Consider the following 24,171-nt stretch of genomic DNA (forward strand, 5'->3'; position numbering starts at 1 on the left):
CTTTGTTATTACACTATTCTTTTACAAGCTACTCTACTGTCCTGATTTTGTTATATAAAACTTCCTGAGTGCCTTATATATTTTAATAAGTTTTTTCTCATTATAAAAGTTATATAACTTATTATGATGCTTTAGTAAAAGTATATGGAAGTATAGAAAATAACAAATAATATTGCTTTAAATAATATTACTTTCCTGTCCTTACCCCCATTCATCCTCACAATGCCTTATGGAATTATGTTGAAATTGTCTCAGGTCCTAAATTCTCAGAAGAAAGGAATTTTAAATCTTATATGAATGGAAACATGGAGAGATCTTGCATCAATTAAATATAGCAATTTAAGAAACAAATTTTAGACAAAATGACATTCAAACATGTCCTTTACTTTATTTCCTTTTCCCAAAGACATGGTGTTTTCAGTGTTATATGTTTACCATGTGAATAAATAAAATCACAAAATCTTACCAGCCCAAGAAAAGTATTTCTCATGTTCATCATGCACTGTGTCACAAAGAATAATTAAAATTAACTCTGTGATCTTTAATACTCATCCAGCCCCAGGCAGAGAGTTATTTCCAGGTTATTTTAAAGGGCTTTCAAACTGTTGTTCAGAGGAAGTTAAACCTGTATCAAACCAGGTTAAACAAACACAAGTTTATTTTTTCTTTTGAGCAATGCTGCAGACAAGGGCAATAGGGTCTGAACGAAGCTTGTTCTTCAGGTGGCCTGAAATGCACAGGTTGTTCAGCGGTTTATTAAACCCAAATCTTACAACGGAAAGCAAATTATCTCTAAGGGAACTTTGTCACCAGGGTGTCTGTTCAATAGTGATGTCTATTGCTGTCACAGAGACTACACAGAAAGATCAATGACAGGTTTGCCTGAAATTACCCCTGGAGTAGATGTCTCTCTATTGACCTACATTTAAATTTGTTATCCAAAATACCTTTTTTTTCATAAGATGGGGAGCAAAGCCATCTTCTAGGGGTCTCAATTGACTCTTTATGAATTGCACATTACCACAAAACAATATCTCTTTCTTTCTGTAATTCAGAATAATTCACTCCTTCCCATCATGCTGAGAATTTCCACGTATCTTTTGAAATCAAGTGTGTAAGCTTGGGCAAATTTCAGTTAAAAGTTAAAATACCTTTTGAATTTTATTAAAAGAGATAGCCAAGGAAATTCAGACCAAAACAAGTCTTTTTTTTTTTTTTTTTTTTTTTTTTTTCAGAGAAAAGTCTTGGTGTTATTTGGTATCAAGTAGGTCTGTAGCATACAGCCTACCCATGCCAATAGGCTTTTCTAATTTCTCAACTGGCACAAAGCCAGGGACCCCTGTACTGCATCCATATGTCAGCTCTTGCGGTCACAGGCTAATTCTCCTGTTGATAGGTTGAATATATGAATCTTTATCCTTGTCTCTTCATTGCCACCTCTCCACTCCTTCCACATTGTGACTATTTCTTGGGCATTGTATTCCACAATTATGCTGTATTGCTGTCGCCTCAAGGGCGAGTAAAGACAACGCCTTTCTCATAAGCAGTTCAACTTCCAGGCAGAACAGCTTAGAAAACCATAGGTTGCCATTTTGGTATAGACCCTCCCCTGTCTAATTTTGGTTATAATTTTAATACTAAAGTAAATATTTATTGCTTGGCCAGAGTAACAAGAAAATTATCAAATGGGAGATGTAGTTTAATCCAATCAACAAACTGGGTTAATTACAGAAGAAATTAAAATTGCAGGCAGGCCCTAATCTTTTTTTTTCCTACTGGACTTTTATTCTTTTGTACATTACCCATTACTACCCCCAAACTGTCTTTTATACTCCTCATTTGATTGTTGCTGTATCACCGAGAGAGCAATCATTGCAAGTCTCTGTTAGCTGCTGTTGGGGAAAGACCAAGCCTTCTACAGGCTGGAAGGAGGCTGAGCAGTGGGCATGGGAGGTGGTGCCAGGCCCACAGAAGCAGAACCCCTCCTCCGTATCACTCCCTCTGCCCCTGTCTAAGGGCTTCAAACAAGGGTTAACAGCCTTGGGGGGTTTTCTCTCTTGATACCTGTTACAGGTTAAACAGTGTCCCTGTAAAAATCATATTCACCCAGAGTCTCAAAATGTGACCTTATTTGGGGCCTTTGCAGATGTAATCAAGTTAAGATGAGGTCATACTGGTTTGCATAGGCCCTAATCCAATGACTGATGTCCTTATATAAGGAGAAGGAAATTTGGATACAGAGGGAAGACAGCGTAAAGAAACACACATCCGCACCATGTGATGATGGAAACAGAGATTGAAGTGATGCCTCTGCAAGACATGGAACACCAAAAAAAAGGGCCAACAGCCACCAGAAGCTGAGAGAGAACCAAAGGTTTCTCCCACAGAGCCTGTAGCAGCAACCAACCTGGCCAATACCTTCATGTCAGACTGCCATCCTCCACCACTTCCAGAGTATAAATCTTTATTGTTGTAAAGCACCTGGTTTGCGGTGTGTTGCTATGGCAGCCATAGGAAGCTACTACCACACCACACCGATTGTCCCTTCCCACTCCATTGCTCTGTTCTCTCTGTCCAGTATGTCTGGAGTGGAAACATTGAAGAGGGGGTAGATCATGTCCTTATAACCACAGGCTAACCTAAATCACTGCCCCATGTACTCAGGCACATGCTGCTGCTGGTTTAAAGTCAGGGTTCACAGTCTCCAAGGCCTGCAGGGGCCTGGTAGGAACATTAAAGAGAGGTTCAAGCCAGGAATGGATGGAAGCTAGAAAGCCCAAGATCAGGTTGCTGCCCGTCTCCTCCAGCCTATTGGTGCCCTGAGGGGATATGTTGCCAGTATTGCGCTATCTTCCCCTATGTCACAATTAGCCAGGAATGGGCTTTTATATGAAATCACACAATTATTCGATTTTTATTTTAATTGTGTAGAAAAAGCAAGTACATCTGTGGCTGTGAAGTTCCTCTGGTCTATTAACGAGGCGCTCGCTGACACATGCCCAATTCTGTCCTGCCTTATGATGTACGAGAGACCTTTGGTTGGGGGATGCCTGTCTAACCACCCTCATGCTAGGGCATCGCTGATGGCGCCTGGGGTCAGCAGTCTTTCCTTCCTGGAGCCAGGCCTCCTGTGACAGCTCTGCCATCCTCCACTCTGCCATCCTTCAAGTTTGCTTGAGCTGAGAAGTAGTCTTAACGAAATGTAAGTTCGTCGCTCACCCCTTGCAAAGTTCAATTAACAAGAGTGAGGTCTGGTATAAAGAAAGTGATTTATTCCAAAGCTGGCTTGAGGGAAGAAATACAGGTGTCCTGCCTTAAGTGTACCACTTCACTTTTGGAACAGAAAGCGGGTACTTTGAAAAGGTAGAGGAGGAAGCAAGCAAAACAGGTGATACTCTAGTGCCTTATCTACTAGGTGATCGAGCTTGTGACTGCTGGCACCTTCGTGGACAGGACTAGGCTGCAAACTCACCAGGTGGGAAGGAGTTTCATATCTCTTGAGGCAGTCTCCTGGTGGGAGGGAGTTTTGTAAAATTGAGGCAGCCTCCGGGTGGGTGAAAGTTTCTTTCTGGAGCGCCTAAGCACATAGTTGATGAACTTGCCCTGTAGGGAGTGTCTGGTGAAGGGGAGGTAAAAGGCTGTATTTGCATTTCTAAAGGGCTAAGTAGGAAGTAGGGGACCAGGGGAATGAGAAAAAAAGAGAGAGAAAAAAATAATTAAACCATCTTAGAGAAATGGGGCTACTTGGTGACAGTAGCAATAATTATTTTAACTATGTCTGGGATTTTGTAATAAATTTTAGCTCTTCAGGAGTCTAGCCTCCCTTGTAATGTGTAAATCTGTTGTTTCACTTTCAGGCTTTCAACTTTCAAACATGTTTTCTAGAACTGATCATGTATAAAAGAGAGTAGAAGCCTCTTAAGGCCCTTTGAGTTTTTTTTTTTTTTTTAATTGCACATAATTTTAAGTGAGCTACTTTATTCTTGATCTAACAATAATAAAGATGATTTAAAATTTAACAAAACAGTTTGTCACTTTTTTGTGTATTTTGTTTGTTGAAAGGAAATGATCACTGCATAATTTCTTTCTCTGCAGAAGGGGAGAAGTGGTTTTCTAAGTTGTATTCTAAAGGGATTTATTTCTAAGGAAGTGTTTCAGTGTGACTTAAAGGCAAGCAAGGATATGCTGTCTCCCTCTATAGCAGTTAGGCTTCCTGCTGAACTGCTCAGAAAAATCATAGGTCTCCATTTGGGGATAATCCTCCTCTTCTGGGTGATAGAGTGAAGTTGGCAGCTTTTGTCATATGTTACTAAAGCCCCCCCAAAAGAAAAGATCAGCATTTTTAAATGTCCTGTGTCCCCAGACTGGTTTTGATTTATAGGACTGACAATGTCAACTCTTCAATGGCTGCAACCCAGAGCCTCATATGAAGAAAGAGAGATTCAGTTTATCTCATGAGTCCAGATTTGTTCCTATCCTCTGTGGATCCAAAATCTCCAAATGACAGTGAGGGAACAACTGCTTCTCTCTGCTCTAGGTAATTTACTGTGTTGTGAATTAGATGACCTCTTTTCATGTAGGGAAAATTAAGTCTTGTGTCACGTCTTTATTTTTACTACTTGCTCCTTTATCATCTTTGACTTTTCTCTGTTACCATCAATAATTTAAAAAGGGCCCACAGGTAGGTCAGGACTAACCTATTCTAAGCCAAGAACAGATGTACATTTTCAATTCTTTTTATCTTACTCCATCACTATTCATAAGTATTAGGAGGAGCTCAAAGTTCAATATCACCCTAATAGCTACAAGTCAGTCAGTAGTCTAAATTGAGGAAACCAAGATGAGATGGACCAAAAAGGAAACTTTGAAATCTCATCCAGAAACAAACATGAAAATAAAGCTATTGAAGCTGCGTTGTTGTCTGAGGTAATACCCGACGTTTGACATCTCATGCCAAGAAAATTAAGGACACGGACACACACAAGGAGTGAGTTTAGAGTCGAAGTGTAATAGGCAAAAGAAAGAGAAAGGAGAACAGCTCCCTCTCTTGCAAGAGAGAGGAACGTCCAAATGGGACTTCCGGCTTGTGTTGGAGAACATCGGATTTTATAGACAGGCTTGAGGAGGCGGTATCTGATTTACACAGGGCCCAAAGATTGGTTAGACCAGGTGTGACGTTTACATAACTCGTGGGGAAGCTGGCTGGCCCACCCTAATATTATGCAAATGAGGTCTTTGCCTGGCCAGCGCCACCTTGTTGTCTACTTCTTGCTGTACACGTGGCTGGCAAAGAGAAGGGAAGATGCAGCCACTATTTTAAACATGCCTAGTCCCAGGTAGTCTTTTCCTATTGGCACAGCTGCCAGCATTCACCCATAAAAGCTTCAAGCTTGTTTGTCTGTGTCTGCAGCTCGATTTTACAAGCTGCTCTTTGTTAGAAAAGAAAATGATTTGGGGGCTGCTTTTCATTAAAAGGAAAACCTTACCGAGGACTCCCCTACCCTCACTATCTGCCTAAATAATTTCTCCTTAACTCCTATGTCACTATCCTTGGACTGGGTTTAGGTACTATATTCATATAAAAAAAAGAATGTAATGTTAGTAGAAAAACCATTTTTCTAAGTTGGTAGAGGATCCAAATTGAAAGGAAGAAAATATCTAAGTATTTATAATGAGTTGCATTTCAAAATTTCCTTGAGCTAGCCAAATTTGTACCCCAAGGGCAAATGCTAGCTTTATAGCTTATTTCTGGCTTATAAAAATCCCATAAAACATTGGCCGGGTGTGGTGGCTCACTCCTGGAGTTTGAGCACTTTGGGAGGCTGAGGCCCTCAGATCACTTGAGGTCAGAAGTTTGAGACCAGCCTGGCCTACATGGTGAAACCCCATCTCTACTAAAAATACAAAATATTAGCTAGACGTGGGGGTACATGCCTAGCTACTAGGGAGGCTGAGGCAAGAGAATCGCATGTACCTGGGAGGTGGAGGTTGCAGTGAGCCAAGACCGTGCCACTGCACTCCAGCCTGGGTGACACAGCAAGACTCTGTCAAAAAAAAAAAAAAAAAAAATCCCATAAAACACATTAAAAGCAGCAGGTCAGATTGTATACTTAGCCTTTATATGCAGAAAGATACAGCCAAAATTATGTGATACAGCTGTGTATGAAGAAATATCAGGTACTTTTTTTTGATATTCAGAGCTGTGTGGTTTTTCTTGCATTACAGATAGCATTCATCAATCTTCTACCAAAAAGTTCTGTCGAGGCAGTTATCACAGAATCATCATCAGAATCCATTCCCTCCATTCTACTTTTACTACCACTGTCACGTGAACAAGTTCAGTAATTTCTTGGAAAGACTGCACTCTTCCTGTTGTAAGGGCTGAAAACCCAGTTTCTAATATCTTAAATTATTGGCTTATATAACTGAGGCATCCAAGGTGTTGACTTCCACCACGGACAGAAATGGGCTCACAAATGTCATAAGGTCTCTGCTTCTCTTTGTCTCTCTCTTTCTCTTGGGCTCTGTTTGTCTTTGCTTGGCTTCCTTAAGGCATGCTTTGTCTATATGGTAGGCAAAATAATTGCCAACAATTCTAGATTCCCATCTTCCAAATTTAACAATCCCAGCAGAAAGAAATTGTTTTCTCAAAGAGCTCCTGGTTTTGATGGCATGGTTCTACACCAATCACTACAGACAAAAGAATAGGGTCTCCTGACTGGCCAGCTCTGGGTCCCTGCCCATCTTTATACCTAGATAGTTTGTGAAACAGCTTTACCATTGAAAAGAGTAATGCTCATTTTACTGTGCACTTATAGAAATGTATATGTTATCGTATAGAACACACTGGCATTATTTCTAGATATATAATTATCAAAAGTAATGACTTATTATGAGCTTCTTGAGAACAGAAACAATAATTTCACATCACTAAAAAATAGCACAAAGCCTAGTATATAGGAGGTATTTAGTAAAGAACTATGAATAAATGAGTTCAATATATCATCCCCCTTCTGTGTCTATTTGGTGTCACCCATATGCTTTGTGAGGCATCATAATGTGTTGTAGGACTTCAGAGTGGCAGAACTACTCAGCAGTTGTCTTAGCCTTAACAGAATCCTTTGTAATTGCTTGAAACAATGGGTCCAGGAAGGCACAGAGCTTTACTTAATAGAACATATGACTAACCTGGTCTATTCATGACATATGAATAGACTGTCTCACTGACATATGCCCAGGTACCTGTCCTGCCTGGTGCATTTTACGTGTCAGGCATCATTCTAAGCACTGCACATATTTACAACAACTCTATGAGATATATATGGTTACTTTTATCATCCCATTTTTACAAACAAGGAAACTGAGTTACAGAGAGATTAACTTTCCCAAAGTCACACAACTCCTAAGCAGTAGAAGCATGATTTGAGCGTAGACAGTTTAGTTCCAGAGTTTATGTTCTTAGTTACTACACTGTATTGCTTATATAAAGAAGTGGTTGAGTTTCTCAAAAGAATAGTTTATCAAACTTCACATTACCCCCACATTTGGATAATAGTAAGAATAAGTGGTCACAGCAATATGATGTGATTTAATGAAGGCTACTGAAAATTACCCCTTCTACAAACGATCTCCCTCACTGTCCTTCTCTCATCTGGAGTTCTAAAAGAGTTAGGCTCTTACCTCTTCGCAAATAACAATGGGAGAGTTAAGACCCTAAACCAGTATCAGGCACTGAAATCTTTAAAATTAATAATAAAACAGTTTATAAAATTATTTTGTCATTTCACAAGGCCCATAGGAAATTGGACAGGGAAACTCTGAGGACAAGGGGCAAAGAGAGCCTTGTACTAAGACTGTTAAAAGCTAGCTGGGTTTTATGCAGTGCCAATACCAAAAGTAGGAAGCAGGGATGGAAATGATGGTGGGGAAAACATTTGAAGAGTGTGGAGCACTTTAAGTTACGAAATTTTCAACTATCTTATCTCATTATAGAAGAAGGGATTTTAAAAACTGAATTACACTTGCAGTTCTCAACTGGGGTGATTTTGACCCCCAGGGTATCTTTGACAATCTCTGGAGACATTTTTGATTGTCATGACTTGGGGAAGGGTTAGAGCTATGGGAGTCCAGTGGGTACAGGCCAAGGATGCTGCCCATTATCCCCCCTAGGACAAATAATTGTTCAGTCCAAAATGTCGTCAGTGCCAAGGTTGGGAAACTGTGTCAGAGTTTGCATGAGTAACTTGGCAATGCTATATACTTGACAAGTTTCAGAGTCAAGGCTAGAATCCAAGTCATCTGATGACAAATCCTTTACTTGTTTCTGTATTCATTTCCTTCAGCATGTCAGAGTTTGATACAGGCGATGGCTTCAGGTTTTTGGAATGGTCATGATACTATTTTTAATGGTATACGTTATTAATAGGTGTTTTTGCTTTTAAAGAGTCATCTCACCCCTCAGAATATTTAATATGCTCCAAGCCAGTGTTACCTCATGGAAGATAGGCCCATACATAAAACACAAATGTCACCTTACATATTTAATTCTCATATGCCAGCATTTCACAATTTCTAGCAAATTATTTTATAAATGGAATGTGACTAACTCCTTTAAAGCTATTTTTGTTATTATTGAGGTAATTAAGATTTGTTCTCCACTCTGTTTTTGTCAGTGCATCTGCTCCTTGGCAAATGAGGTATCAGATGGTCTTTATTGAGCAACTGTTATATGCGTATCTGTGATGTGAGTGAACAAAAGGCCTTCTTGTCTGTGTCTTTTTTTTACCCAGAGTTTTGATTTAGCTTATGCTAAATTATTTTTTTAATTGTAGTTTTGAGACATTTTATTATAAGAAGTTGGTAGTCATCTATGTAAACTAATAAGAACTTAAAATTCATCATGCATTTACTTGTTTTTTTTACCTTGATATTCTAGTAAATGTTTAGCTTCATAAATTTTGGCTGCTATGTAAGAACATTCTCCTTTATCTGAGTGATGTGATTTAAGAGAGTAATTTGTTTATGAGCATCACTTGTTCTTTCTTTATTGGCAGGAGGTCTTGCACCTCTGCTTCTTATTTTGTCACTTTGGGTTCAGACATCTCTGTAATAGCCATCATTGAGGGCAGATTTCAGTAGACTTTGAAAAACTTGTTTTACCTGAGGCTCCATATGCTTCCTGGTTTGCAAAATATAATGACCCGCAAATCCTTCAACAGCAATGGTTAGGCCTAACAGTTACCACCTCACTGGCCATGGCTCCAGCTCGGCTCCCTTGCCTCCACCAGGAAAGGAGCATGGGTCACCCCAGCCCAAAGGCCAAGGCCTCCAATGCCAGGCATCTACCAGAAAGCAATATAGGCACCGCCAGCAGGTACAAACTGCCCAACCACAAGTGCCCTCGTGCCCTGTCTGCATCTTGTACCTTGATTTGGGATGACTCAGTTAATTTGCATATTGATTTCAAATTGTCAGAAATAACAGTCAAAATACAAAAATAAGGCTGATTTAATTACTATGTTAAAAGAAAATATATTAAAATGATGTTGTCCAGTGTTTCCTATATATACAAATGACCAAATAAGATAACACCTTTTTTTTTTTTTTTTTTTTTTTTTTGAGATAGGTTCTCACTCTGTCTCCTAAGATGGAGTGTAGTGGTGCCATCTTGGCTCACTGCAACCTCCACCTCCTAGATTCAAGCCATCCTCCCACGTCAGCCCCTCAAGTAGTTGGGACTGTAGGCACAAGCCAGCACACCTAGCTAACTTTTGTATTTTTTGTAGAGACAGGGTTTTGCCATGTTGCCCAGGCTGGTCTCAAACTCCTGAGCTCAAATGATCCTCCTGCCTCAGCCCCCCAAATTGCTAGAATTACAGGCGTGAGCCACCACACCCAGCCTACCAAACACAATTTTAAAGATGAAAGAGAACCACTGCCTAGTAAATATCAGGAAACATCTAGGAATCTTGCTGACCCTATCTTACCTAATTCTTGCTATCAGTCTATAAGATGGACATTGTTACTTCTATTTCATAGAAGAGGAAGTAAAAACTGAGAAAGTTAAGTAAGTTGCCTTTAGTGGTACAGCTAGAAATGACAGCACTGGAATGTGAACTCCCATCCCTCTGATTCCAAAATTCTTTGTAGAGTTCTTCTGCCTTCATACCCTCTCATCAGATTGAGTCATAGATCTGGACCAGGTCTTCGGGAAGACTGTAGCTTCTCCATCCAGAAAAGCCTTCACAAAAGTATATGCAGCATTCGTAACCCCGTGCATTTACGTCTTCACCTGTGTTTTTAAAATGCTTACTCAAAAGTTCTATGAAGTGAGGCTCTGCCCATCCTAGACCCCTTGTTTCAGAGATTTGGAAGGACTCTGTTAAGTCTAGCACTAGTGCCCAAGTAGTTCAACCACTCTGAATTCATACAACATATTATCGATTTTTCCCTTAGATTATTTATTTATTCATGTATTCACTCAGCCACTTAAGAAATATTTCTAATATCTACTACATGCCATCCTCTGTACTAGACCCAGGAGGTTCAGTCGTAAGACGAACACCATCCGTGCCCTCAGAGATGCTACCATTCCATGTGATAAGACAACTAACAAGCAAACAAATAAAATTTCCAGATTGAATTTAGTGGGAAGAAATAAAGTGGCTGCAGGAAAACAGGGAGACAGGGAGACCCACTGTAAACAGTGAGTTGGGAAAGATCTATAAGGAAAAACTGCCTCTACGCTGAGATCCTGAAGGTGAGAAGGTGACAGCTATGTCCAGATACACGGAAGGGTGTTCAAAGCTGGCAGAACAGCAAGTGCAAAGGCCCTGAAGTGGGAAGGGTTTCTAATACTCTAGGAATATGCAGAAGGCCAGTGTGACTAGAGTTCATTGAAGAGTAGAGATTAGAACAAAATAGTAAGCAAGAGAGGCTTTTTAAAAAGCTAGATCCATTAAGCTTTATAATAAGGCTGCAGCAAGAAAAGTTTTCAGAATGCAGTGGCAGAGCTAAGGACATAGCTTTAAGCCAGGAGAGTGATATAATCCGGTTTAAATTTTAAAAGATCATCTGGCCACTGACTGAAGAATGGATCTGATGGACAAGAGTAGAAATAGGCAGACCAATTAGGAGGCTGTTTTGATGGACTAGGTGAGAAGGAGGGAGTGGAAGAGATGGAAAGATGTAGGCAGATTTGAAATAAAAGAGAAATTTAACAAACATTTACCTTGAATGAGCTATCTGTGTACGTTTTTTATTTCTCTGACAAGCCTCTAAGCCAAGCTGTCTGTCTTACTCATCTTTGTATTTTCCTACTTCTCTTCTGGTAGTCACGTTGAAAACAGAGTTCTTTAAAACTCTTCCTCTTCCAGATTTTGCATCTGTCAACAAAAACATTTTCTTCCCTGCAGAAAGTAGATGTTTGTCCCTAATTGTGGGGCCTGAGGTTTGCTGTCCACATTTGCTATTCTGCCAAAGTCACACTGAGTTGTGGAATATTTTAATTTTTTTTAAGTTCAGTTTTTACATCTCATTAAAAATGTATTGGCTGACATATTTCAGAAATAAATATGTTAATAATACCTCATTTAATTTAAGGCTCTCATTTAGAAAAAAACACTTTCAATGAAAAGACTTAAATTGATTTATCAAGGGATTTTTTTCTTATTCCTCATTAGCAGTTACAAGACTAATGGTGATCTACCATAAGCCTTCCCTTTGCCTAATGTGGTTAGAGCTACCAAATAGAAATTGTCACAACCTATCGAATATTTATAATGGTTATTCCAACTGGCTGTTGAGACCATTTTAGCAAGAAAAGAATTAAAAACTCTAAACAAGTCACATATCTCAATTTTGTTTATGTATACGTAGACAAATACCCTAAATAAAGATGAGGCTGTCAAATAATGTAGCAATGATTTATGCTTTGAACAATGACAGAATAACAGAAAAAAATTGCAATAAGTCATATGAGATAAATTTCACCATTTGTGGTTCATTTACTTTGATTTCAGAATTACCGTTTCTGAAGATGGAAACCTCAGAATCATCAACGTTACTAAATCAGATGCTGGGAGTTATACCTGTATAGCCACTAACCATTTTGGAACTGCTAGCAGTACTGGAAACTTGGTAGTGAAAGGTAATGGCTAACCCAAAGAATTCAAATATTAATATATGTGTCCTCATGTCTAATAATGTAATCTATAGAAGTGGCATCATTCATATTAATATATACAGATATCACTGTATTGCTAAATTAATTCATCACAGCAAACATGATATGATTAATAATTCTTAGAAAACTGCTGGTAATGAATATGACTGAAAGACTATCTTATTTCAGAATCATCCAATACAATTTTGAGAATTATAGCCATTGTATCTATTATAGTATTGTAACTAATGTTATCTTCAATCCTTTAATTAAATTTCTTTCAAGTCTCTATAGATTTGAAATTCATGTCTAGGAACACTATTCCAACAAATTAAAAACTCAAGACTCATGTACTATTTTTAGCAAACGTTGCTTAAACAATGACATTGGTAATTTTTAAGATAGCTGTCCCGTTTATTCAGAGATATGGATATGGCTTATTATACTAATAAAAGGCTTTGATCACCTCTGTGCTTTGCCTTAGTCACTCAGGGAACCTTGTCAGTTTTAAGGAAATAAAATTCCCATATACCATAGCCTGGGTGATTTATAATTTTTGTAGCAGAAAGTCCTTTATGCTGTTAGCAAAGCACACGAGTGAAACTATTTCAATATTAGCTTCATGGCACAGGCTGGAAGTGCTAAGTAACCATTGAAAAGGAGAAAATCTTAATTTACATTTCATTTGCATTTCTTTCACTTTATATATTGCCCTGTCATAGGATTTTTGAGTTGAAGGGAACTTGGCAATGATTTAACTGAAGAAGATGAGGCTCACGTTGGTGGTTCTCTCAAGGTCACGAGTAGCTGAAGGAGACCTGAACCCAGATCCTGATTCTGAGTTCTTCTTGGTTCTTTATCCTGCACCAGGAAATTTTTTTACCCATTCTTCCTGTTTCTGAGTAATTTATACAGATGAGTCATATCATATTATTTCCTTCTTGCCCATTTGTAGCTCCCTTTGTGAGGATAGATGAAGGCAAATAAAAATATCAAAAAAATTGCCTTTAATTTAAAGAAGAAAACTACAGATTACCTAATTGTGTATTTTAGGGTCTTTCAAAGTTGGAAATGTACTACTCTTTTGGGAAGTCTTTTTATCATTAACATACGTGACGATGCAGATAGAAGATTGGAAGTCCAAGAGTTAGAACTAAATATATGTTTAGATTGATTCCAACTATTTCAGTCTATTAATTACTTCCTCACAGCACTAGCATCAGTGTATGACTGACTGCTTGTTCACTCTGTTGCATGGGCAAAGGAAAAAGAGGTTAGATAATATTTGTAAAGCACAGTTCTAGCTAGAGGTCTTTGCTAATGTATGACTGTTTTGGCTAAAGGAAGCTTAGTAATCATTTAGGACCAAGAGAGATCTCAATGTTTCAGAGCTGGTTAGACACAGAGCTAGGATCTGTTATAGATTATTTGTGAGTTATGGAGATACAAGAGAATATTAGGTTGACATCTTAAAATCATAGTTAAAAGGCAGGGATTCCAGTCAGAGTGAGCTGGGTTTGAATCTCATTTCTACCACTTACTAGCTCTTAGACAAGATAATTAGCCTGTGTGGGGATAATAGCAGTGCCAATCTCATGGAGTTGCTTTGATAACTGTGAAAATTCATGTTAAGTGATTAGTGTGGTGCCTGGCACCTAGGAAATATTAATAGTTGTTTTGTTTATAAACGTATTTTCATAAAATGAAGTTGTTTTGATGACTGTGGTAATCCATGCTAAGCAATTAACAGGGTATCTGGCACCTAAGAAATATTAGTATTTGTTTTGTTGTTTATATATTTTTAAATGGATATGCATGTATTCTAAATCATGCTGAAATGAACATTTATGACGTTTCCACCCAAATAGAATAATTAGCAAAGAGAAGTGAGCCTCATATTGTTAAAAGTAGGGTATTTTCACAGGTAGGAAAAAGGTATGTTCTGTATTTTATTATCATCCTTCATATAAGTATTGACTTCCTTGGCTCTCCCAAGAGTTGGCAGAAAGGAGAGGCCTCTATTTCCCATCAGAGTTCATATCCCAGTGATACCACAAGCCCCAGGACAAAACCATTCCCAACGAACTGTGCAGTTCCCTGCTGCTCATCTTGCACTGAATCATGGTGCACAGCCTACAGATATATCAGGGATGAAATATGTTATGGTTGCCTCATTTTTGTGTGGTTATAAATATTGCTAAAATAATAACTTCTACCTATTCTAACAAACAAAATAATTTATTTCTTGCCTTCTAGTAACATGCAAATAGCTATTCACCCAAATAAGTATAGGATATAGTTTTAGGCAGTTTACAGTTACAATTTTTTTAAATTTTGGTAACTATTTGTTTCTTTCAAGGTATAATAGGAGAACACTGGTTTTCCATTAATGGCAATTAATGGAAATACAACAGTATTTCAAAATGAATTTAAGAATGAGTCAGTACAAAGAAAAGTACTAAATATGCATTGTTATAGGAGGATATGCAAAAAATCATGAAGATGGTATATGTGAATGTCTAAAACTAGGAAACATGACCTGAGGACAATTTCCAGAAGCGTTTTAGTGGATTTATAGATGCAGAATTAGTATGTCCTGCCTATGCTAGCCACATGATTTGCTGAAACAGGCACAACACTTTAAAAACTGAAATTTCCTAATAGGTGACAGAAAGAGGAAGGACTGAGGCAGGAAGAGCCTGACCCAGCACGAAAAGAGGAAGGCAGCGATGTGTAGGTATGGTTAAGGGATGATGTGCCCAGGTAGCCTGATTGACAGGTAGAATTCATGTGTTTCCAAGCAGAGTTATTTCTGGTAGTGGCTCCTGGTTCTGAGCTGCAGTTAGTTTCTCCACAGAGGTCCTCTGATTCTTATATTCTTCTTCTAGGTGAGGTGGGGGAAAAAAGCTTTATTTGGCCAATATGTTCATGGGAGTTAACAATCCTGTTACTTTAGATAAGGTCAGAAGAGATTTGGGAGATCATTTATCTCCCAGTGTGGTTGGTTCTGACTCCCATTAGCATTAATGGGAAGTATGTGCGTCTGCAGAGGGGACATCCACACTGCTAGGTCTCCGAGAAGGACATTAACATAAACTGAGAAATATGATTTTAAAATCTGCCCCATAAAGTACGATATAGGCAGAGAAAACCATTCTGAACTCCACATGAACTGTGCCAAGTCCTGAATCCCACATCAAAATGCTTGAGCCCTACACCTTTAATGCAAATGTAACAGCTTAGCCCGAAATATGACTGAGCGCTGTATTTTAATTCAATTTTGAGATCTACAAAGGGACTAATTTATCAGAGACGGTGTTCTCTAACCTTAAAATGAGCTTGTATTCATTCCGATTTCCTCATGTGTCTGGGATTAAAACACCGTGAAGGTCAGGCATCAGAACACATCTTTTCTAACCTTTTTACAATAGTTCTATCATTAACCGTGATTTTAAAATCCAATTCTCTTTCTCCCTACCCTTGCCCCCATGTTTTGGAGAGAGGCTGAAGATAGCGTCAAACACAGGGTCAGCAAGTAGGGGAGGAGAGGGAGGCAGCGCCATCTATTCCACCAGATACAGGAGGTTTAGAATAAACCTCTGACAAGCAATCATCACATGGCTAAATATTCAGATTCTGCATGAGCAGGCTTCCAAACTGCAGAATTCTGACAGGTGCCCAGGGGGCTCTTGATTATCATCCCATCACCTGAATTCCTAAATTTTACTGATTTTATTTTTCAGGCTGGTTATAATATACTTGGGATTTGGTTTTCTGTTTCATTTTAAGCAAGAACAGTTAGTTCTTAAGTCAAACCCTCAAATCCTAACAGAAAGCATAATGTTTGACCTTTAAACAAAAATGTGGTTTTGTGATCATTGACATCGTTAAGAACTATATGGAGGGCAGGGTACATTTATATGCAATATTGTACTTACTAAATCATGTTTATCTGTACGGCAGAGTTAAAGGGGTGGTGGTGGGTGGGGATTTTGCGTGACACAGTGCCTCTGCTCTACAGGTTTCATAGGACAGATATTTTTAAGTAGCAGGCCTAGAGAAGAGCAACTTAGAGTATTTGTTTGGATGCAGTTCAACAAGATAACTATGTTAATAGCAACCCTCACTCCTACTGATCATCTCCAGGACTCGAAATGTAGGGCATGAAGCTGTGGATGCTGTTACCGTAGTCATCTTGCTGAACTACATCCAAACTGACCTTGAGCAATTTTGCAACTGGTAGTTCCAGACTATACTTTGGGAAACACTGTCCTACACCAAAGAACTTTGTACATGCATGCCACCTAGCAAGTGAAAGTTCACTAGAGTACATGTTAGAAATGCAGATCTCCTGGGCCTCACTCCTACCCTAAGAAATCTAACTCTCTAGGGAGGAGGCCTGGAAAAACCTACATTTAAAATAGATACCCTAATTGATCCTTATACACGTCAGAGTTTGAGAACATTGTATTTTCAGGGGTTTCAAACTATGCCCTATGGGCCAAATCCATACCTGTTTTATATACCTCAGGGGCTAAGCTACGCATGGTTTTCACATGTTAGCTGGTTGAGAAAAACACCAAAAGAACAATAATATTTTTGGGTGTGAAACTTTTATGAAATTCATCTTGTATTTTTAGTAGAGACGAGGTTTCATCATGTTGGTCAAGGCTGGTTTCAAACTCCTGACCTCAGATGATCTGCCCGTCTCGGTCTCTCAAAGTGCTGGGATTACAGGTGTGAGCCACTGCATCCCCCCACCCCCGAGACCGTGTAATATGTAAGTACCTATATAATATCCTAAACTTTGCCACTTCTGCAAAACCTTAAATGTTTACTATTAAGTCCTTCACAGAAAAAAAAAAAAATACTTATCCTTTCTTTGATAACTTTTTCTCTTCCTCAGATCTTCAAATTTCTGTCCAAGGTATAGTCTGGCCAAGCTATACACAACTTTTCTTTTACCCCTGCTGATCTTGCATGCTGGAAATTTCCACATGTCCTTGAGTCGGATTATTAGCTGGAATCGGTAGGGAGTTTTCTTTCCCAGGACCTTAGTGTCACCCCAGTATCCAAAGGGTTGACTTTAGAACTTGGATACAAGTTGAAAATCCAGAGGAGAGGTGATAAGTCATTGATTGAGAGGGAGGAGGAAAATTACTTGGCAGACACTGGAACAATTATTCAATTTGATTCTCCAGCATGTGGGGAGGATTCACACAGCTGGAACCAGAATAGTAAACTAAGAAGACCGTAACGTAAGAAGCACATCACCTGGTGTTTTTTAAAAAGACTACTCACTTCGTAAACCTCCCACTGTCACCAGCCTAAGTCAGCTGAACTGTTCCACCTTTACCTCATAATTCTCAGACTGCATGTTCTTTCTCTAATAGCATTGTTTTAATTTTGAAATTGACTACATAGTTTTACCCTAATTTTGTCTGAATTTTAAAAGAGTTCTTTTGACTTTTCTGTTTATTTAAATGTCTAAATTCAGTGCGTAGAATTACTTTTATAATAAGACGAAATAAATTTATACTTTAAATAGCTTTAATAGAAAAGAAGTCTTTAGTAGCAGTTAACTAAGATCACACATACACCTAACAAGAAATTATTTTGTATTTTCATTCTTCAACCCTGTAAACCAAAGATGTTCCTGTGGTTTACTGAACATTTAATGGATTCCTTTATTGTCAGAAAGAGTGCTCATTGTTCATCCCATAGGAAGTTTATTTATGTTTAAATGAACAGATTTCTTCTCATATATATATATTCTTACCAGCACCAAAGAGTATCTACAACATTACTACTGCACACTATATAAAATTCTTCTTCTGTTTTAACCGTAGGGCATTGAGAACTATCAACCTTTCCATGCATAGCATAATAGATGCAATAAAGTAGAGTTTTTTCAGTTGGAACTTTTTTTGCAAATGAGTTTGAAGCAGCCCACATCTTCTATGTAAAATTGTTCAAGGCTTTATCCAGATTTGACAGGGGCTCAATCAGAAATCAGTAACTTACAATGACAGTTGGCTGCTAACACACAACAAAAGCTTTTAACATTGGTCCCTTATAACTGAATACACTTCAACCGAATTAGATGTCTTCCACTGGAACCAATTATTTCTAGGTGATAATTAAGGGTATTTCTAATAGGATTAACACAAATTCTGACCCCAGGCATCTAGAGTAGGAAGGAAAAGTTTGTCATTAGAAGTGCCAAATGGTAATCATGGTAGGTCCCTCAGTAGAAGAACATCTGGCCAGAACATTTCAATACTAGATCCTGTTAGATCTGAGATCTGTCACGCTGATGGTAGGAGAATCTGAAAAGAAGGGTAGGTAATTGTGCCTCTTGTTCTTCCTGTGTTCACAAAGCGTGACATAACCTGGAAATCTGATGAAACAGGGTGTGATTATTTCCTCTGACATTCTTATGGACATGTGTGAGAGCCACAGAGATTGAGCAAATAACATGCCTTTGGCAATATCAATCATAAATAGAATGATTCCCCTTTTGTCCAAATCTCTCTGTAAAAACCTTCTCTCTTTTTGTAATGCTGATTGCATACCATGCCAGTCTGCCCTGACTCCAGCCTGCCCATTACTTCTCCATCCTTGGTCAAGAGAGGGAAGATATAATTCCTTAACTGTTACATTTCTCTATGCCAACTCTGTCCTTTCATAGCAAAGCCTCTATGCGGAAGACAGGCCTCACATTTTTGCTTTTGGCATAAAAGACACTCTGTGGGTCAAGAAGCTTGTGCAGTAACGTCACCTCATTAATAATCAGGGAAAGGCAATGTAAGCATCAGTGTGGTGTGATTTTTTTACATATGAGATTGGCAAAAGAGAAACACCTAACGGTACCTTTTGTTAGTGACTATGTGAGAAAAATGGTACTCACACACTCTGAGTAGGGATAGAAATTGGAATAGATGCGGTGGAGAGCAAGTAAAATTGAGAAAGTGCAATCTCCATGGCCCAGCAATTCCGTTTCTGGGCATTTAACCTAGTGGGATTCACACATGTTCCGAGGCAGACTTGCAAAGATGTTCCTTGTAGTGTTGTTTGTAATGAAAAAAAAAAACAAGGAAATTAAAGAATAATACATATGGTATCATTTTGTTTAATATATTGTATGATTAAATATAAAATTAGTAATATAAAATAATATCTTATAATGTTTGCATACAGAATACACATGCGGCATAAGCACTAACTCAATATTTTGGGGGAGGATGCCTGGAGTGAGATTATGTGAAAGGACTTTAGCTGTGTTGGTAATATCTGTTTGGGTAAATTTTTAATATATATTCATGGCAGGAAAAAGGCTGGAGGTACATGAAAATGTGTTAAAGCCTGCTAATTCTAGAAGAGGGAATATGAGCACATATTGGTAAATTTTCGTTGTAGTTTTATATGTAACATATTTCAAATTAAAAAGAATACCTCAGGTCAGAATCCTACATGGTCAGATATTTCAGGCAAAGCCATCCAGACAGGAGGTCTGTTTTTTCAGGTCTCTCTCAGCTATTGTAGAAGAGATACCTTTTACCTGGTGATATTTAACCCATTCCATACAAATAATTTCTTTCTTTTAAGGGAAAAAACTCTCCTATAAACTGAATTAATGAATTCTTTTGTAATGAATACTTACTAATCAGAATAAACAAAACAAACAAAAAAGGCAAACAGAATATGACTCTTTGGCTTCATTAAATGTGAAGCACATAATTAATTTCTTTTCCAACAATTCAAAGAGACTTACGTTATACTGATTCAGTTTAATTGAACTTATTACCACAAGAAGATAATAAGAAGTATATTGAAGATATCCATCTGGCTTGCATTGAAAACCTCACATGTTTCATTCTTCATGGCTGTCATAGACCATACTAATTGCCTCATTTCAGCTGTTTTGCAATCAGTGTGATTTAGCTATTAATGCGATAAGATTCTCACTCAAGAGGAAGTTGATATTAAAAAGCATAGATCTCTCATCTACCTCTGCTACCACTTCTGAACACATCCTCAGCATTATTAAAGTTATATATTTTTGAAATACATAAATAAAAATCTATCTTTTTCTCATGCATATCTTTTTAAAGTACATCTGTCATCTTGCCATAGAGCTATTCCTTTACTAAAGGAAAGAAATGGTTTATGTTAAGTTTTTCAGTTCATTAAATGTTTAAAGCTCAATGTAGGTTGTTCTCAAACTATGGAGTCTATAAAAATAATTTCCATAGCTTCAAAGGAGTTTAAATGGCTAATTGTGTAATAAATAAAGAGAAAAGAAAAATTAGGCACTTTTACCTTCTGTTTCTAAATATCTGAACTTCCTGTGGTTTGAGAATGATGCTTTGTCATGTAGACTGGTTTTATGTGCACATGATCTCTCAGAAGAGGAGCTTGTGGTGTGTCTATGTGTATGTTTTAAATTATCTGTCTCCTTGGATGTTAGAGGTGGTCCCATGGGGGGAGACAACAGTTGGTCCCAAGTCTGAAAGGGAAAGCTTGGTCTCTTATAAACCTTGATTCAGAAAGGAGATGTGTCAGAATAATTCATGAGTGAATCTCACCTTCCTTTTTTTGGCATTTGTTTTCTGTGCCAGAGGCAGGAGGAGTATTACTCTCAAAGAGGCAGCCCCACCAAATCATGATTGAATTTCTTTGGCTGTCACAGGCAATTAAATTTAAGAAAACTGCCCAAAAGACTTTAGGCCTTTAGGTTAAATACAGAATCTGACCAAGATGAAAGCAAGTTAATTAACATTTTCATCATCTCTCTCTGATTTACTGTAGAAGATCCATTTCTAAAAGGTTAAAATGGTTGTCTCTTTTATGTATCCATTTGAGGAGTCGAAAGGAGGTTCCTGGTTATGGGAGAGGAAATGTAAGCAGAACATAGAGTAAGAGTGGCTTTTTGCGTGGCCTTCTAGCAAGTCTATAATCAGTGTGCAAAAGTGCAAGACATAATTAAGTGAAGATTAGCAACATTGCTTTGAAGATTTCCCAAACTGGAAACCATACCAACTGTCATCTTATTAACTATTTCCCCTTTTCTCTCTCTTCAAAAGTAGAACTGCTTGTAAATGTAAGTAAAGCTTGGATTCTGCTTAGAAGAGGGAGATCCAAAGGGTCAAATCAGAACTGCCTTCTCCTCCATGTATACTTTCATAAGCCTACGTCTCTCCTGATAGAACATGTATCTGCCTCCATTGGCTTTGTCACAGCATAGGTAGAACACCTGGTCACTGTGCAATTTGTACCAACACTTCTTCATGTGAAAGACAAAGGAAATTAAATTATAATGACAGTATAGTTGATGAAGGGACACTCTGATGCAGTCCAAATATGAGGGAATAGTCAAAAGGTACAAAAGACAAAACCATCTCTTCCTTCTAGGCCATTGTGAGCCATCACAATGTATGGCTCAGAATCATGTAGGAGTTTTTAAGTAAATGCATATTCCTGGACCCTACCTCTGACCTGCAGAACCAGAATCTTCAGGGATGAGACCCAGAAATTTTCATTTTCATCAAGTTCTTCAGGGAATGCCTATACTCAACAAAGCCTGCAAACCTAGGAGCTCAACCTTTCGGAGGCAATACGGATAAACAAAGACACAGAGCTGTGTTCAGAGTACAGAAGGAACACAAAGGGAGGCGTAACTAAGAGGTAAAGGTGATAATTGAACAGCGAATTGAAGTATGAATAAGAGTCTGCCAAATTTTTTAAAATGTCAAGGTAATCCCAGGAAAAGAAATTTATCTAATGGCCCCAATATATGAAGGGTCCTAGCATATTCAGGGAAAATACAGCGGAAAAGGGAGGGGAACACACCCATAGCTGAGGCACTGTTGCTTATATTTCAGGACCTGTGGAGAATAGGCAAATATTTTGATTCCCTTTTTAATGGAAATAATACAGTTTGCACAAACTGTAGCTAAGTGACATGACACCAACTTCAGTGGAAATTTTGCTTCTTCTAAGAGACTTTAAAATGAAAAGTAGTTATTACCAGCATACGATTTTTGTAAAAATTATGTTTTAATTACATTATTTGTAGAATTATTAGGGAAAAGATAATCTCGTCATTCAGAGAGATCCACATTTTTTTTATGTTTTCTTCTAGAATTACATCGAGGCTGAATCCAATCTGTATCTACATCTGTATCTTAACTGTGTATGAATCTGTCCTCAGATCTATAAATAAATATCCTTATCACAAAAAGATCATACTGTATACACTGTTTGTAACTTCTGTTTTCATTGGTATCTTTCTACCAGCATAGATTATTTTGAACAATAAATAAGGACTAGCCTGATTTCTTTATGAATATGTTTCTATCTCCTGCTCGTCAAAATAGCATCAGCAAAACAAAACAAAAAGAACAACTCTTGTAATATCTGTATGGGAAGATAGAGAGAAGAATCTGGGGGATGTTTAGGAGGATCGTTTCACATGTTTTACCCTGAAAGTGTTGGTTGGGGGATTGTCTTAGTCCACTCATGCTGCTATAATAAAATACCATAAAATGGGTAACTTGTGAACAATAGCAATTTCTTTCTCATGGCTCTCAGGGCTGGGAAGTCCAAGATCAAGGTGCTGGCAGGTTTAGGGTCTAAGGAGGGCCCAGTTTTCAGTTCCTAGATGGCACTTTGAACACTGCATCCTCCAGAGGGGAGGAACACTGTGCCTGACATGGCAGAGAGGATGGAACAGCAAAAGAAGACAAACTCCCCACACAAAGCTTTTTTATAATGGCACCTAACCCCATCATGACTCAGTCACCTCCTAAAAGCCATGCTTCTTAATAGTGTTGCATTAAGAATTATGTTTCAACATGAATTTTGGAAGGGACACAAACTTTTAAACCATAGAAGGGATTAATGTCAATGGGAGAATGAAATCCCTAGTCATTTCTCTGCCCTTTCCTCAAACTTTTCCTATTGAAATTTCTTATCAGTTGACACATCATGTTAGTGATAACATGCTGAGTACACTTTCTGATCACGTGAATCATTAGGGAATAAACTAAATATGGAATTAGTATTCAAAATTACTTTAAAAGATAATTATCTTTAATCTTTGTTATTTGAACCAAATGTAACAAGATGCATCTTAATAGTGATAAAATATGAAGATTTGCATTTTTCCTCAAAACTCAGGATGAGAGAGCCAAATTTTAGAGTCAAGTTGTGTTATAGGTCTTAGATGACCATAACATCATTGATGAGTCAACAATATATACTCTTTAAAAAAGCAAATTAAACCTAGAACATAATAGTGTCCAAAACAAGAGCGGGGGGGAGGGGGTGGAATATAGAGATCTACTGATAAAAATACAACTGGAAGAGGATTGCTTTTATTTTAAGATAGACATTAAAATTTGAAATCACTTTAAAGAGTGACAACTGGGATGATAAGAGGAACAGCTGTAGAAACTGAGGCTTGGTAATCCAAGGAAGAGAAGACTTATAGAGGGTGGGAGGGGAGGGGTCAGTGTTTTCAAACATTTAAAGAGATATCAAACTCTGTGTGACATCAGAGGACAGTACCGTAAGAGATGAGCAGGAACTATTGGAGCAGAGGATATTACTTACGTTTGATAAAAGGAAAATTTTCAAACAACTAGGCCATTGGCCTATTAGTGATGACATTCATTTCCAGACTAGACATCTACTCTGGGGAAATATGGCAGAAAGAATTCATGTATCAGATACAAGTGTGTGGTTTGAGTAGCCTATAGGGTCATTTTCTATTCATCTTAGCATTCTCAGGGCCTACCCTAAGTAAATGTTGACTCATACATCCCACCCAACTCTGAAATGTTATCATTCTCTAATTTTATAGCTTTGAAAACTTCTGCCCTCATCTGCTTCTACTCCAGAGCAAAATCATGCCCCTAGGTTGAATTCTGTCAAGTTGACTTTGTGTTCTTATTGCAGAGTCTTTCTTTTCTTTTTTTTTTTTTTTTTTTTTTTTTTTTTGCTTT

The 24,171-nt window shown here is 38.0% G+C and overlaps 1 protein-coding gene across 4 annotated transcripts in view; it reads left to right on the forward strand.

Moving 5' to 3' along the window:
- CNTN4 (contactin 4) overlaps positions 1 to 24,171 on the forward strand; it is a 1,034,898-nt gene that overhangs the window by 946,994 nt on the left and 63,733 nt on the right. For all 4 annotated transcript variants that reach the window (XM_011996808.1, XM_011996809.1, XM_011996810.1 and 1 more), the window contains one exon: positions 12,021 to 12,148. In XM_011996808.1, coding sequence (XP_011852198.1) covers positions 12,021 to 12,148 — 128 coding nt within the window. The remainder of the gene's footprint in view (positions 1 to 12,020; positions 12,149 to 24,171) is intronic.

The sequence above is a fragment of the Mandrillus leucophaeus genome, unplaced genomic scaffold, assembly GCF_000951045.1.
Source record: "Mandrillus leucophaeus isolate KB7577 unplaced genomic scaffold, Mleu.le_1.0 Scaffold525, whole genome shotgun sequence".
Classification (NCBI taxonomy): domain Eukaryota; kingdom Metazoa; phylum Chordata; class Mammalia; order Primates; family Cercopithecidae; genus Mandrillus; species Mandrillus leucophaeus.